The following is a 17,757-nucleotide window of genomic DNA, read 5'->3' as shown; positions in this document are numbered from 1 at the left end:
TAAGTGTGGGAGAAGAAAATTGATGGTTTGTGGTAACACTGTAATTAATAGTATAACTATTTTCATAAAAGTTTCAGTTTCGTGTGGTTACTTACTTTCATTACTCTTTATTCATATGACAAAAAAAATTGACATTTGACTTGGGTTTATGAACTCAGTAAATATTATTTTAGTATTACAGACAATTTTAAAACACTAAAGAATTTCTTTAACTGCTAATTGTTAAAAATTAACTATAAAGACGGGTTATGTATATTGTGGAATAAGCCATCCAATACCATAACAGTAGAGCTGTTTTGGTTGTCCAACTGAGAACAGTTTGTAGTCCAAAATAAATTTAAATTAAATAGTCATCGTGAATCTCATTTATTAATAATTATAATCAGAGAGTGGTTGTTCAAATTAGACATTAACACCGTCGGATGCCAGCTCAGTGGTCTAATGGTTAAGTGCTCGAGTGCGAGACTAATAGGTCCTGGGTTCGACTCTTGCGGTGTGGGAGTGTGGATGTGCACTGCTGAGGATTCCCATCCTAGGACGAAACAGCCGTCCAGTGCTTCAAGATTTTCCATTGTGGTTAAGCTTCAACTGACACATGAATCGAATTATTAAATTATTAATAATTAGTTCCTTGTTAGTTGCTACTCGTCTTTAGAAGAATTCACAATATTCTAGAGAGCCCTGGTCAATGAACTTTCACTGTACGGTAATAAAAGTTATTGCAGGCGTTGAGAAAGAATTTTCGTTAGATATTATGTGCTGAGAATTAAACAAGAAATATTTAGGTCAAGAATGTTACCTTTATTGAATACTGAACAATGCTGTCTATAGATACCTAAATCTATCAGTCAAATTAAAGTTTTACTCATAAAAATAAAGCAATCTAATTAAATAAATTACTATTATGTGATAATTGAAAAAGAAAAAAATTCAAATGATTACTTCATCTATAATGCAAACACAAACGTTTCACAACTTGAATTATTTATAATTGTCGACAAATGGTCATTTGTATGTCAGAAAAAAACCCATAAATATCAATTGATTAGAGTATATCTTTTTATGTAGGTTATATGGAACTTCAGAATGTAGTCGATCACAGGAACAGTCAAATTCACCTAAAAGGGGGAACACGTTAGTCTTCTTAGTCTTATGACATATTTCTAAATCAACACATCTCCCAAAACTTGCAAGCAATTCTTCAAGTTATTTTCACGTTACTTCTGTTTTTTTTTTCAATTTTGCTTATTGATAATCCATTGAGTAACAGAAAATTATTTTAACCAAAATGAATCACTGACCAGTGAGTAACATCATTTGAACATTACTGTCTTGTAATAAAAAGAGTTATTTAAGGAAAAAAAGTTGTTCGCAACTTAAGATAACCGAATTGATGTGAAATATTAATAACTAAAATAATAAAGATAGTTTCTAAGCAATTCAGCATATAATTGAATAAAGAATCAGGAGAATTAAAAGGGCAAGACTTTATTTCCAATGTCACCATTTACTGAAGCCATACATTCATAATTATAGTGGTTTTATAAATGTAGGAGAAAAAATTACATTATAAAGTGATATGAGATTTCAGGTATCGAAATGAGGTTGGGAAAAAAACAGTATTACTAAAATAATTGACAGGTCAAAAATCTGGTGTCCGTTGAATGCTATAACAGTCAAATTATGAATAAAATTAAACTAATCATTATTAACGTATATCCAATAGTATACTGTAATACATTTCTATTTTTTTCACGAGTTAAATACGTCACTCACAACTTTAGTATGTATCTGTTTGGATTCAGCTGTAAAGTTTTCAACCAATTGAAAAAACTAAATAGTGATGACTTCCTCCCTCTTTCTTGACTATAAGCTTGCCTTCCAAATTCTCTTAATTTATTCAAGTTGAAAGGAAACTGTTTTGAATACTTCAGTTCATGCATGTGATATAATGAGGAATAGAAATACAGTAACAATGAATAATACACAGTGACACGTTGGATTAGTATTTTTACAGGTAAAGTATTAAACATTGATCGATTGGTTGTGATGAGATAACCCAATTAAATGAAAGTTATACGAAAATATTTTTTGATGAGTTTATCTTAATAAGCATTTGGTTGTATTTAACCAAATAAGGTTTTCTTACGTCACGTCAACTGAGTTGTTAAGAAAACATTGTTATTTACATGTAAAATAAGAGTATAACAACATAATAAAAGCTTTTCTGTACGATCATGTAGCTTCTATCTTTTAAAAAAAATTGTTTACACTGTTTTGTTTACTGATGAACGGACAGACAAGGATACATAGATAGAGGTCTACACAGTATAAAAGAATCACGGATAACAAAAGCTGTGTATTTAATGATAATTTATTTCGACAAAACTCACTGATTCAGCTGACAAAACTTATCTCGATGTTCATTGGAAGGATGATTTCGAAAAATAAATTTGTTAATACTAATAACTTCAGTTGATTAGTGGACTTTTGTTTGTATTATCAGTTAACGTCGAAATTCGACACAACTATGTGATTGCCTGTATAAGGGATAATAAAAGACACTCAAAACACTAATCAAGTAATATTAAGAAGGCTATTCAAGTTCATACTTATCTAGACAATATCTATACAGATGGTTTTAAACAAACAAATTCATTACATGTATACGCCACTATATTACCATTAGACTTGTTGAAAGATAAATGTTTACAAACCATTTAAATGTAGTGAATAACGGAACAAACAATTTTTTTCTTAAAAAAAGGAGTTAAAATTAAATGAATGAACCAAGTTGTAACATTTATAAACACTCTGAATCATTACTTCATAAAATTAAGTAACTCAGATCAGTACTAAAAATTCAAACTTTATGTAAACAGTTTATGTCTACATCGAAAGAATTAGGTTGATGAATATATGTTCTGACAAGTTTGTTGACTTTTGATAGTTCATCACAATGTCAGGTAAGCATTTCTGTTATTAATGTTTTATGGAGTGTATTTGGTATATATATCAGTTTTATGCACCATTCTAATTTGTTTCTAAAAGTATAGATGGTACTAGTCTATTGACAATTTAATTAAAAAGGACAAAGAAATGTAGTGATACGAAAATACTTTCAACATGCATAACTGTACGGTAGTTTATACCGATTAGGTTTAAAATATATTTCATAGGCCGAACAAACTTTTATCTTAGTTGAAATCATCAGTTAATTGAAGCTGGACCAACACAGAAAACCTCGAAGCACTGGACGGCCGTTTCGTCGACTCATGAATCCCACTATTAAAATTACTACAATATCCATAAATTCCATTCTGATCAAACTATATAATTATTATGAAGGGGTCTTTTACCATACTTTTTCCATCTATGTTGCAAACATATAGAATACAAGTAATGTGTAGCAGTAAGTTGTATTGAGAATTCACAATTGCATTCAAAAATCTAGAACTATGTGAATTGATTATTTTTTCTAAATTAATTTACATAAGATTTCCAAAAAGATGTATTAAAGGTTTGATAAATGCTGTCCAGCGTTTCCAGGTTTTCCATGGTGGTCTAGCTTCAACTGACTTATGGTCTCAACTATTAAATTACTATAATACCCACAAAACCCCTTTCTGATTTCATCTTAGTGTTAAACTAGTTATCTTTACTTCACGAAAATAATCTAGATTAATTATTTTAAAACAGACATCTATGAACGAAGAATATTCTTTGCAATAAATTCTTTTCAGGTTCTAAAATTATAATCTCCAAATTGATTAACCAATAGATGGCCAGGTTTAAGATAAAATTCATCGTTTAAAATTGTAACATGTTAATTTAGAATTGTTTGTAATGAACTCCTTGGTGTTAGGATAACTAATATAAAGTATTGGCCTGAATAAGTATGTACGTTGAATAAATGATGATCAGAATTGATATTGGTTAACATGGAGTAGGAGAGGTAATAATAGAATTATGTAATGTGTAAAAATAATATAAATTAGGTACGAATTAGTAAATAGGGATGGATGCTAAATAAATTTCTCAAAGCATTTGCAAGTGTTACATTTATAGTGATAGCAACAGTGATAATAATATTATGTGATCGATGTAAGTTTAAGCTGCGAAAATGCGAAGAGTAAGGTTATATGAGCATTAGCCACCATATAATTAAAATGATTACTAACTAATTAGGCCAGAAGTTGACCAAAATAAAAGCAGCCTAAGAGTGTTAAACTGAAATATCTTTTATCGAGTAATAAACACAGAAAAATTAAGAAAAAAATTGAAATGCTGCAAAATACATTAATATTTGTTTATCTGAATAATTAGCTAATCAAATATTTCATTGTAAAAGCCTGTTATATCTCAAGGGGCCGCCGATTATATGACAGTGACTTGTCGGTCGGATCAAGGGACTCAGAATCTCGATAGACAATTCTGGTCCGTTGTCCCCGACTCAGCTAACGCGATCAAGAAGTCTTTGTAAGGCGTAGAAAGTGTATTCTACAGGCAAACGGCAGATACCAAGCCAGGTCAAGGACACAAGTTAAGCGTATTTATACAAATATTTACATTCGATATTGTCATAGTAAAATGTTTCTAAACATTAATCAATAAGTTCATCAATCAACAGGAATTCAAATATTTAATCGACAATTTCGTCAATTGACTGCTATTTAAACATTTAATCGATAAGATAAAATTACAAAATATGAGTTTTGGGGATCTATCGTCCCCAACAAAACCTTTTTAATTGATGGTGAATTTTGTGACAAGCTGTAATACGCTGAAGATATTTTAAGATTCGTCGAGCACTGGTTAGCTGTTTCATTTTATTTAAAAGGTCCAATCTATAAACCTTTAGGTCTAGGTATGAATATGCGTCCTGAAAATAAGCACTTCAACGATCTATATGTTCAAATTCAGTAAATTTTCAAGACAATGTATCCTTCAGTAAATGTAATTTTGACTCTCTAGGCTACGTTGAGTCCAACATTAACGTTTATCAGACTGAACATTTGATTGAAACCTTTGAAAAGTAGTCTATTATTGCCAACATCACCTTACAATGTAAGTCAATCTCCACAAACATTTAAACCGTTCTATCAATAATTGCTATGTATACTGATTGATGGAAATAAGGTAAACTGTTACAATATCACAATCTAATTGACAATTTACAAATTTCACGTAAACCTGTAGCTAATCTAAAGAATTCGTTCTTATTAGAAATACAATAAAATGCTTTATTAGTAGGAAATTTGGTGATTATTTGCACTGATGAATAGGAAATTTTTCTATTTATATTTTCCTTTTGTGAAAAAAAATATCCCAGTGTTATGTTAGTTGTGGATTTCAGTGTTTAGTTATATTCAGTCTAAATTAAGCGAATCATCAGCAAATTATCCAGATAAATAATCACTTTTCATGTTAGAGTATTTAGGTATTATGAGCTGAAATTATTTTATAAACATAATATCAAACTGGTAAAAAACGTGATTGACTAATGTAGATTGTAATAAAATTATTTAAAGATAGTTCTCAATGTAACTATTTAGCTCTAGAACTACTATAAACATGGGATGCTGAATATATATTTTACCATAAGTTTGATTTATTGGTCTCTACAACTGAAGGTTCTGAATTATTTCACAGTAAAATACTACTGAATGATTCCAAATGTGACAAAATAGTTGTTTGTAGTTCTTTAGTTACCCATAGCTGTTGTCAGAAAATGACAAGAATTACAATCTCTGAAATCTAGATTAACAAGGCATTTATTGATTTTTACAAACGTATTTTCTTCATGGGCAAGAAATGATTGACAATTTTGGTTAGTAAATCCGGAAATTTCAGGAAACTATTAGTGTATTCTATGGTCACAAATGGATTACTATTTAAAAATAGACATTGATTACGCTTCGACAATAAAAATAATGACCACAAATTTAAGAGTTAGTCTCTTATGGCTCAATATTAAACTATTAATCTTTACTTATCATGGTAATGCTGCATACTGAGTTAATTTAAGCATAAGCTCATTACTTTTCTTCATTAAAACTTAACAATGTTGAAGAAAAACATATTTCCATATGATCGATAGTTTATTTACAAAAAAATCTTAAGTCATGGACCATAAAGCAGTGAAATCTTAAGATATATATATCTGATAAATCTGTGATCACAATCCGATTCACTCAGTAATTAAAAACTAAACACTCTCATTTTGAAGAAACATCAAAATTATTATAATAATTTAATATTCATTCATTTTCTGCATTTCTTATAAACCTGCAAGTAGAGTAAAATTCAAGAAATAATACCGATATGATCTTTACAAATCAACATCTCGTCTATTGATAAGCGACAAAAAATGTGTTTCCTTATTGACAGATACTATCACTTCCTAATAACTGTATATGATGTCGAGTTTCCTATTCTTCTGACATAAAACGTTTTTTCTCTATCATGGAAATATTTCGAAATATATGTATCAACATACTAAATTGTATGGATTTTCTTTATATTCATTGGTGTCTAGATTTTGGGCAACTTAAACTAGATGGTTAATTAGGACTTTATTGCTACGCAACATTAGTTTTATTAAAAAATCTTTGACGAAATTTACTATTTTAAGATTTATTTTGCAGAGAACTATGGTCAGAAAGTCAATCAGGATTAGGTTTACTTTAAGGTTCCTTAGAAAAAACTGAAAAGATAACTCAAAACGATAAACTGTTATGGCTTTATTATTAACCTCATCCTCAAACGGTTCAGCAACACACTTTTATTTGTTAAAATGTTCAAGTCTTGGTTTTACATCCTGCATTACTGATCATAATTCGTGTTTCATTAATAACAAATTAGAATTATGAATCATTTTAATTAAGTTGACAAATTAAAATTAAAACATTTGCACAAACTACTTAGTTTACTAGTGCAGGTAGGAAAATTACCCTTGGGTACTTTCAATTAGTTTAACTGAATGGTACTCATTAATGAATATTCAATAATTTACTATTCATAAGCTATGTGGGGCCATAGTAATATAGACAGAAGTCATTATTTTATCATAGGTTGGAACGATTTCATTTAAAAAAAGTGACTTCCTGAAAATCAGCTAACATATTCAAACAGATTAATACACGTCGAAATAAATTGTCTTTTTAGCTTTGCCAAAACGTATTCTAAACTTCAGTTGGAAAAATTGTTTGAAGAACGATTGTTTAACACCTTTTACAACTTAATAATGTATTCAGCATTTTAGTCCTTTCATTATTCTGAAGTACTATTTATCCGACTACACTATACATGACCAACACTATGATGATAAATTAATAAAAATCGAAATGTGTACCGCTGAATCTGTACTCTTTGGCCAAAGACAATCCAGAATTCTTTGTACAGATTCTATGAAAAATTGTTTTTTGGGCAGCAAAATCTGTTTTTCGTGAAGTTAAAGGTGTTTCACTAACATAATATACAACTAGGAATTATTCATTGAAAACGTATGCTACAAATTACTCAAAAAAATCATTCACTGTTATCAAAACACACTTTTAAACTGAAAGTCTAATATCAGAAGAGGGCTGTTTTGGGGGCTGATAGGTCCTGGGTTCGAATCCTACAGGGCGGGATCAAGGATACGCACTACTGAGGAGTACCATACTAGCACGAAACGGGCGTCCAGTGTTTCCACGTTTTCCACGGCGGTCCATCTTCAATTGACTCATGAATTCAAATATGAAAATCGATTGTTTAAAAACAGACAATGATTAGTTTTAAATAAATTCTTATTTGGATTCCGGTTCAGTGGTCTAGAGGTTAAGCATTCAAGCGCGAGACGGGAGATCCTGGGTTCGAATCACATGTGCTCACTGCTGAGGAGTCCCACGCTGAGGCGAAATGAAGGTACAGTGCTTCCAGATTCTCAATGGTGGTCTAGCTTTGATCGACTCGTGTTCTCAAACAAGAAAATTCAGATTTCACTCACCGTCACTGAATTCAAAACCTTTTAAGCAATTTCTGTAAATTAATATTTTGAAACCCAAATAGAACTTTCTGGTGTAAACTGTCATATATTAATTGAAATAAAATATAACAACATCACGTGTATCATGGATATTTTGCTCGAAAATTCAACCACCATAAATTTTTATTTATTTATTCGCTTTAAATGCTAAGATTCACTTGTTAATTTTGTAGAATGATTTACGCTGCTGAAAGTAAGCACCATTCACTATGGCTTTGTAAAAGTTTCTATGACATGAAATACATTATTTTCTTGAGCTGTTATTTATCTGAATCACGGTTTGAGATTGATCGTTAGTCCTTATCCATAACCTTACGTAAGATGGTATCCAAGACTGTTAGATAGTTTGACTCTTACTGTATATTAAACTGCCTTCACCAAAAGAAGTGTTGATTATTTTTTAACATAAATACCAGAAACGACGATGTTCACATAGAAAATTATCAACCAGCGGGTATATATAAATCTCATTGAATAGAATAGTCTATTTCCACCGTTTAACCGCCATATAGACGTCGATTAAATATGCAATAACGACCTTGGCATGAATCGTATTTAGCTAATTAATGATATAAGGTGAGATTGGTTGCTTAATAGTTAGATTAAAGACCGATATAAGTTAGTAAGTAATAAACACGGCTTCAATGTTTATTTTCTAGAGAATTTCCTTATAACTTTCACGGACTTGAGCATCTGAGTGAACTACTATCACATAATTAGTGGAATATCATCGGGAGGCCAATAGGATGAAAATATGTTACTGTTCAATGGTCGATTAACTTATGTATTTTCATCTTTAAGCCTATTTAAATGCATTGTCGAATTAAAATTTGTAATTTTCAAACCTTTAATTAAACCTTAATCATGTTTGTTTTTTCTTCTCTCTCTCTCTGTCTTCGTACATCAACTAAATAAGCAGGTTTGTATTTACAAATGAATAAAATACGTTGTTTGAATGGAATGTTCTTCACTCATTCTTCATAGTAATGTTAAACATTTTTCTAACAAAGGGGTTTTTTTCCAACAGAGTTTTACGTTACATTTTGATAAGGGAAAAAAATACTGAGTAGGATTTATGACAATAAAAAGTGTATTATTCCGTATAAATACTTCTGGTCACGCAACAGAAAATTATTTTCGACTATGAGAATAACAACGGAATTCAGTACATATAGGCTGTCATAGTTGTATTTATTCCATTTTAATACATTCTATTGTTCCTCAAGGGAATTTGTCTGTCTATGAAAAAAAGCTGGAAATTTGATTTTCTTTTAAACGATACTTATTCGATAAGATATAGTATACTATTTTAGAACTGTCTAATATGACTGAATAACTGTTGTGAAGGGCGGTGTCCGAAATCTGATACTTATACACGGTGTGCTACGCACTAACGCCCGACTGACTACTTAAGCGAGAACCCAAGTGTTAGCGAGAAAGTGTATTGGGCTACCGAATAAAACGCACAAATATTCATTCGTATATATACTACACTAATCCTTGTGAAATTATTCTAATATTTAGCCAGTGAAATGCACTTGTCCTGTAGGTCACTTCTGATTACCATCGATTGACTTTCTGATTAAGCTATCTCTGATTGGCTCGCCAAATCAATAAAATATTCTTAAATTCGTCACGTTTGGTAATTGCTATTTTTAGCTAAACCAGTATTGCTAATTCCTTTTATCCCTATTTTTTAATAATAGTTCAGTGGTATCTTCAAGCATATGATTTAATTTGCTACTAGCCATTTGTCTGACTTTATATTTCTACATGGCATTCAGAGTGCTAGAAAAAGAGTATGGACCTTTATGTATTACTTATATTCTGATGACAAATCTTTTCGAAAACCGCAAGACTATTCAGTTTTAAAGATCTTTTGAGTCCCTAAGATTTAAACACATGTCGTTTAGCTCGAGAGTTCAACTACATGTTAAAATTTATATTACTATGTTGTAGTCAAACTGTGGTGTATGCTATGTTGACAGATGTAAGTAGTATATAATACCAATCAGAAGGGGTGTGGCTGTCAGAAGAGGATTGAGAAGATTGAACTGAAAATACCCGAAAGGGGAACAGAAAGGAATTGGAATAAAAACAGAATTGGTAGCATCATGGTTAAAAGGACAACTGATGGGAAATGTACAAATGAAGTACTTAATGTATGATTTTCATGATTTATGAATTGTCAAAGTTAATTGAATCTTGAATAATATCAAAGATTGAAATCTAGAAATCGAAATGCTATCTCTCTAATGTTTGTTTCTGTGGATACTAAGTTTAAGACATGATATGAACGTCAACGTTGTGGTGCAATTACATGTAGCTAGAGAGTTTCAGAATAATCAAAATGTACTTCACTTTAGTGGTTTCAATCCATTCAAAATGTAATTTAAAGTCTCACACATAGTTTATTGTTGACAATTACTATATTAACAAGCATTTTGCTTGAAATAATACAAGATGGCCTTAAAATGAACATAAATTAAATACACTACATAACTACTTCCTATCTGTTTTTGACAAGACATAAATGATGCATGAAATGATAATGCAGTTTTTTCTGAATATTTACCACTTTAAATCACTTGGTTATTAAACGCACTTCACACCGAACTAATAAACTAAAGACATGATTCATTTATATAAATAATATTAAGATAAAAACAAATAGATTATTACTGTTGTTTTAGTCACATTTCATAATTCCTAATTTTTCTTTTTGTAGACCACGTGTTTTCTTTTCATTCTACTCTATCAAGAAGAATGTCTCGATTGTCTTTAAAACGTTCACCACCACATACACCTACTTTATCTAGTTGTAATCAAAGTTTACACAATGTTGAAATTGGAAAACATGTTGGTCGTTATGGTCCTGGTTTTTTATGGAGTTTATTTGAAAGCATGGAATCAAATACAAGAGTGGTAAGTAACTACTTGTTATTCTTAATCTTAAATGCTTTAAGAGTATTTTTTCTGTTGATAATTAAAACATCTTACAGAATAATACTTCATGATAAAATTCAGTAGGAATTTAACTGAAAAACCATAAAATGTTTGTAATTATAAATACTTATATGAAATTCAACTCGTGGTACTCTACAATGAATTATCAAGCTCATAAAAAAACCAATTTCCTTTTCATACACATAGTTCCCTTTATCATTTTGAAAGGAGCAAGAACAAAGATTCTAATAAAATAGCATGAATTCATCTAATTTCGTTGGACAAGCGTTCGCGCGCAAGACTGAAGGCCCTGGGTTTGAATCCCGCGAGCGGGATCGTGGATGCGCTCTGCTGAGGAGTCCTACAATAAGACGAATCGGCTGTCCAGTTCTTCCAGGTTTTCAATGGTGGTCCAACATCAATCGGTTCATGATCTCAGTCAAAACCTAACAATCTCCACAACCCCTATACTGATAATGATAAGTTATGCATATGCGCTTCTTCTATTCTTATGCTCTAATTTTTTTCTTCTCTTACAGTAAAACTACTTCATATCATTATTAAGATATAAATAGTGAATTCATAAATACACTTAACTCACAGAGTACATAATTGTACTGCAACAAATCAAAATAATCAAATCTGATACGCATTTTATTTTCTATTTACTTCCATTCCAAAGATATTTTATAAATGTTCTTATACTTTTAGAGAAAAAAATGAAAATAATTACTAGGGTTAACTTCTATAAGTGATTTTCTCCGGAAGTCAATAACATTAACGATATGTTGAAGTATATATAAAGCCTTCTGGTATTCATTTTGTCTTCTTAGAAAAAAGTTAATTAGATGCTTTAAAAATTTAAAATTTGTTTATTTATTTATCTATTTAAATATGAATAAAGACATTATTTATTGAAGATGTAGATAGATACCATCCTTCAAAATAGTATAATTTGCTTATAAATGAATCTGAACACTTCCCATTGGTTTTGTTTCAGTAAAGCATTTCTATGTTTATTACAAAATTGACTTTCTGTTAGACATCATTACAGTAATCAGTTTACTTGTGCTTATTTTTGATAGTATTCTCTCTACTATTTGAATTCTAAGTAATTTCCACTAACTTGGAAACTGAACATTTGATATGTCATTCTTTTATGTTGGTTAAGTTTTAGTAACATCATTATATTAGTGACATTACAATGGTTTTACAACCTACTATTTTCCTGAACTTTTTCAATGTTAGTTGAGAAATATCCAAAAGGATTTGTTCTGTTGAATATTTACTCAATTATCTACACGAAATCTCGTCAAAATATCCATTTGGATATTAAAAAAAGCACCATTGAAAATTAATCATTTTATCCACTCTTATTTAGTTATTTGCATAAACACCTTTGATTTTTATCAAAATGGAGATTTGTGGAGATTGTAGTAATTTTAATAGTTGAATTCATCAGTTGATTGGTATTAGACCACCACTGAAAACCTGGAAGCATTGGACGGCCGTTTCATCCTCAGCAGTGCGTATCCAAGATGCTACACATGGGACTCGAATCCAGGAAAATGGATGGAGGATTGCGCAAGACCATGGATCGAATGAAGTTAGATGCCTGCTCAGAGTCTAGAGTGTAAGCGTTCGCGTTTGAGACTGAAGGTTTTTCTATGATAAAATAATCACTATCATGGATTGTACTCATACTAAATTAATCAAAGAAATAATATTGTATCAAATAAAATATGAACAGGCATTTAAGGCTCAATTTTTAATAGATTTCAAATTTAAGTTCAATTACTTGATTTTATTACACTTGAACATGAAAAAAGAGACATTCCAAAAACACATTTGCGATATTATCTTGTAAGTTGATACAAACACGAAATCGTGCATTGAAAGTATGAAAATAATTTAGAAAGATTTCATTTTCATTTGTACAATCACCAAATCAATGCTATTGATTGTAAGTATCATTTCTCAGACAAGACACTCGAAAATTGTAAAATATCAGTTGTTTGTCATTACATCATTTAGAATCAATATTTTGATCCTTATTTAGTTAAGCATAGTACAAATGTGACGAATATTCATTAAAGCTTAAGAATTCGATTGGCTGTTATTGGGATGGCTTCTATTAATCATGTGCAACAAGTAAGCAAAAGTTTTCTGTCAGTGAAATGTGATTAAAACAATATCTCAGATTATGACCAACTTAAATTTAGTTATCGATGTGACAAGTACCTGTAAATGGAAAGTGATTTTCAATTTGAATTGACTTTTGTATAACCTATTAAAAAATAAGTAGTCTCATATATTAAGTTATTGAGTCATTTCTGAAGTACACACACACAAACCATCATCTCCCTAATCTATAAGGCTTAAAAATGTGGTCTAGTGATTTGCACTTCAACTTTCGAATAATTTTACTAAAATAACGAAGACTGTCTTTGTAAAATCTCAGCGAATGAATTTGAAATAAATCCAATGTTTCGCTTGTCAATCTGGTCAAACATCAAAATTTTGATGTTTGATTATAATTCCTTGAACCAGATTGCCAGGCGGAACACTGGATTTACTAAACCTATGGGCTTAATTTATATTATTAAATATAGGTAAACAATCCATATTTATTTGAAATAATATTCCCTATGTATCTGATAAAATAATCGATAATAAATGGGATTGATTACTTCAGTTAGTGATAAAGAATAATAAGTACATTTGTGTTCAGTATTTTTAAATGAATCTGAGTCGACTGTCACTATATTGGTAACATTTTGTAGAATAAAAACTTATGATCCAAAACATTGAAACGTAATATAATATCAAATTATTAATTGATCTTCTTCAGTCACCCTTGAAATTAAATATGAACACTTACGTAAAGATATGTCAAAAACTAATAAATGATAATTCCCAATTTTTTTAAAGGGTCGATAATGTCGTTTGAATACTTACTAGAATTAATTGAGTTATATTAAAAACATTTGAAGTAATCCTAAATTTCAACTGTACCTAAGCCATAGAAAGGCTTATGATTAAAACAAGGAACTGCTTTATAGATTAAACGAATGATACACAGATGAAAACACTACACTTAAACAAGTGAGCAAAATGACGTTTGGTAAAATCATGGAATCAGTGATAGCCCCACATTACCAATATATTTAAACTTCATCTATCATAAACTTTTGATTCGACGTCAAGTATCTTTCTCAAAGGCAATCACTTTCGAGCACTTGATCATCGAAAGATATATTTAGAGCTTGTAAATTATTAGTTTTATGGGTCTATTATCCAACAGAATTCTTTTCATTGCCATTTACACTTTCGCTCGTTACAAATGTGATCGATGAAACTCTATAACGGGTGGAGACTAGAAAACATAGTAATTAAAACCCGATTGTTGATTGGATTAAATTTTAAATAATCCACATGTTTTAATTGCCAACAGAACAGCGGTTTAGAACACATCCTTATTTTGCAAAAATTATTTTAAAAAATTCGTTCATTATCACTGGTCAAAGTCAATATGATTAGAAGGGAATTGTTAGGAACTTCATTATGGTTGTCACTGCTTTTAAAAACTTCCATTATATTAACATGACAAAATAGTTAATCTCGTACTAAATAAATATATGTCAATATTATATTCTGACTAGTTCACTCAGTTTGTGTAAATTGTCAATTAAATTAGCAGGACATTCTACATAATTGATGAAGTTTCAAGAACAAAAGATAACTTTCCGAAACGTTAAAGTGTATTACGAAAAACATTTACTCAAAAATACAATTAGATTGTTTATTAGTGATATTGTTGTACTAAAAATCTATAAACAAAGCTTGTACCAAAACTAAAAATATAAGCAGTTAAGCGTATAGTTTAGGCGGTCATTGGGTGATTTTTACAATGTTTCTTCTATAACAATGTCAGAGTATTTTATGATCACATGTTCTTAGCTTAAAGATTTCCATATATGGACTGGATTAATGGTTTTCTCTCTCGAAGGTAGGCAGATGGTATGTTTGTTCATGTTCAAAACACTGAAATGTGAAAAAATTCTTCAGAAATAAGATTCAAAAACGTTTTTCTGATAATAGTACTTAGCGAAAAATGAACTTTAATGTGTTTTCATTAGACACAACTAAAACTGAAAAAGTATTGAATTCGAGGATTCATTTTTATCTAAGGATCGAAAAAGCTACCCCATTATGTCAGAGACCCGCATAATTATACTGGGTCATTGTATAGTGTATGCTACTTACGTTTTCCGATATAAGTAGCTGGAAGTGGAATGTACGCGAGTAGAAAACTGAGAAGTTCGAAATGAAGAGAATAGTGAAGGGACATGAAAGCACTCAAGATAATAAAAGGAACAAAGGAACAATGAAGCTTGTAAGAGTCAATTCAAAGACGATCTGCAAATGATGTATTTGATGTATGATTTTCACATTTTATTACACCACTATGCGACTGTGCATTAAACAAGATTGGTCTTCTCCACTTGACTGTATGTTGACTGCAATGGTAAGAAATGGTTTCAACTTATCACAAAATAAGTGTGAAACAGAGACACCTTGGATGACTTCAATAACTTTTAGATCGTATGTTAGGTATAAAAGTAGATCAAAGAAAAAGAGAGAACTTGTTATTTTTTTTACTGTTAAACTGCTTTCCTATTAGCATTTTTAAAAATCTAAAATCGTAACTAATCCCCTTTTTACTGTCGTTTTCATCATTTTTACTGGTATTACACAATAAAGGTTTTTTACCTTCTACACTCTTTCATCATTGCTAAGACAAATTGTTTTGACGTTTACTTTTATTTGCCTACTGAATTTACAATTAATATATTTTTGCCCTTAAATGTTGTTTTTGTAAATCATTATGACACCTTAATTCGGCTTGTTGAATTTGATAATTCGATATAATTTTAGCTTTCATTCTATAAGAAACGATGAAAATGATATATATGTATATAGATAGATATATACGTGTATATTCCTCACTTGATAAGTTCAAAACAAATCTATTCAACTCAATTTCCTCCTCATTCTTTAATACTATATTTGTTTGCACACCTTCTTTACGAAAAACATCGCAAAGAACTGGCATTATACTAATGTATATACACATTTATGTTCATTTGTTTATGTAAAAGCATAATAAAAGCAAAAGATAAAACAAATAAACATAAATAAACGTCACTTATCTGACTCACCGTCTTCTATTTATGATAATAAAAACGAAATTAGTTCGTCTAAGTCGTTAATGAATTCTTTATTCTTTAATTCTCAAGCTAAGTTACATAGATAATTATAACTTTGTAGATAGCGAATATAACCACACATTTATTTAAACTTGAATAGATGAAAAGCAGGTATTGAATAATATCAATAGACTGTGAAAATCTTACTATCGCTGAGTTTGTTTCATTTAATCTATTTCTCTAGAAATAATCTGTTGTGATGTTTTTGAACATATAAAGAAATATGTATTCTAGAATCATCTATTGTCTAGAAAATCCTGTTGAAAATGCATATGAAGAGGAACGGTACGGTGTAAAAAAAGTTTATATTATGTTAAATCATCTGACAGACCAGAAACAAAACGAAAAAGCACCTTATACTACTATTGAAAGTCATGTTTATTGGATTAAATTCAAAAACCGTAATAGCTTTGTTTGAGATCGGAAATATACTACTTATAATAAAGTGTCATTCATCACAAAAGTATGTGTTTAGCTACTTTTATACCATTAATATGCATAAAACAACATATATGGTTTTCAATATCAAATCTTCGGAATTTACAACATGCTCCAACAGTGATGTGATACAACGTTTACGGCTTTATAACTATGAAGGCTAAAGATGAAATTTATTTATATATTTTTTTAAGTATTTCGATTTACATATACTCGGTCTCATTAGGATATTCAAATCACAGATAAAATATACTCTTTTTTTAAAACACTAGGCTTTCTCATTTCACACTTATTCATCTACTATGATCGACCATCATCGTGGTTTGCTAATCAGTGAAGTCAATTTCTTAAAATCAGGTTTTTACTGCACTGATGTACGTGTTCGTTTAATAATTTGTGTGTTTTCATGACGCCTGACAATGAAACAGAAGGAATTTTGAAGCTTTAATTAAAACCTACTCAAATTACACTGGAGAAAGTTTCTTCTACAATGTACAAATAAATCATGAAGGTTAACTTACATCAATCATTTAAATAAAGTTTAAACATTATTACTTTTAATTGTTCACTTGAGAGTCAGATTAAGTAATTTTTGGAATACAACCCTACAATATATTGACAGTGTACAGAAAGTTCATATTTGTCATTTGACAAATCACTTACTGATTTATATTTACATATTTCCAGGCTCCAATTATTTAAATAGCCATCAATCTTCGGATAAATCCAGTTTATTATTAATGTGTAAATTTGCTTTAAATCACACTTCTTTGAGTTGGAAGCGTGTAATTGATCTACTCATAACTTTTTACTGATTATCTCGTTTAGACTATAAGACTCAACTAGTTGGTCTTGAAATGGGCCCTTTGAAAAGCTATGGACATTAAGATTTAAAATAAATTTTGTATTAACATTGGTAAAACTTTTAGAATCGTAATATTTTCGAAGAATACAGGAATAACGAAGTTTGAAAATAACTTTTATGTTAATCGATGAAACAATGAACAACGAGAAATATGACTTTTTACTTCGCACTGATGCTGGTCGCCATCAGATCTAGTAGCGGCTGTTATA

At 30.0% G+C, this 17,757-nt stretch overlaps 1 protein-coding gene across 1 annotated transcript in view; it reads left to right on the top strand.

Moving 5' to 3' along the window:
- The first annotated feature begins 2,132 nt into the window (after positions 1-2,132).
- Positions 2,133-17,757, top strand: part of MS3_00003066 (uncharacterized protein) — a 71,643-nt gene continuing 56,018 nt past the window's right edge. The window contains exons 1-2 of the mRNA XM_051210747.1: positions 2,133-2,966; positions 10,758-10,954. Coding sequence (XP_051070766.1) covers positions 2,960-2,966; positions 10,758-10,954 — 204 coding nt within the window. The 5' untranslated portion in view covers positions 2,133-2,959. The remainder of the gene's footprint in view (positions 2,967-10,757; positions 10,955-17,757) is intronic.

Source organism: Schistosoma haematobium, chromosome ZW (genome assembly GCF_000699445.3).
Source record: "Schistosoma haematobium chromosome ZW, whole genome shotgun sequence".
Classification (NCBI taxonomy): Eukaryota; Metazoa; Platyhelminthes; class Trematoda; order Strigeidida; family Schistosomatidae; genus Schistosoma; species Schistosoma haematobium.
This window is presented reverse-complemented; position numbering and strand designations above follow the sequence as displayed.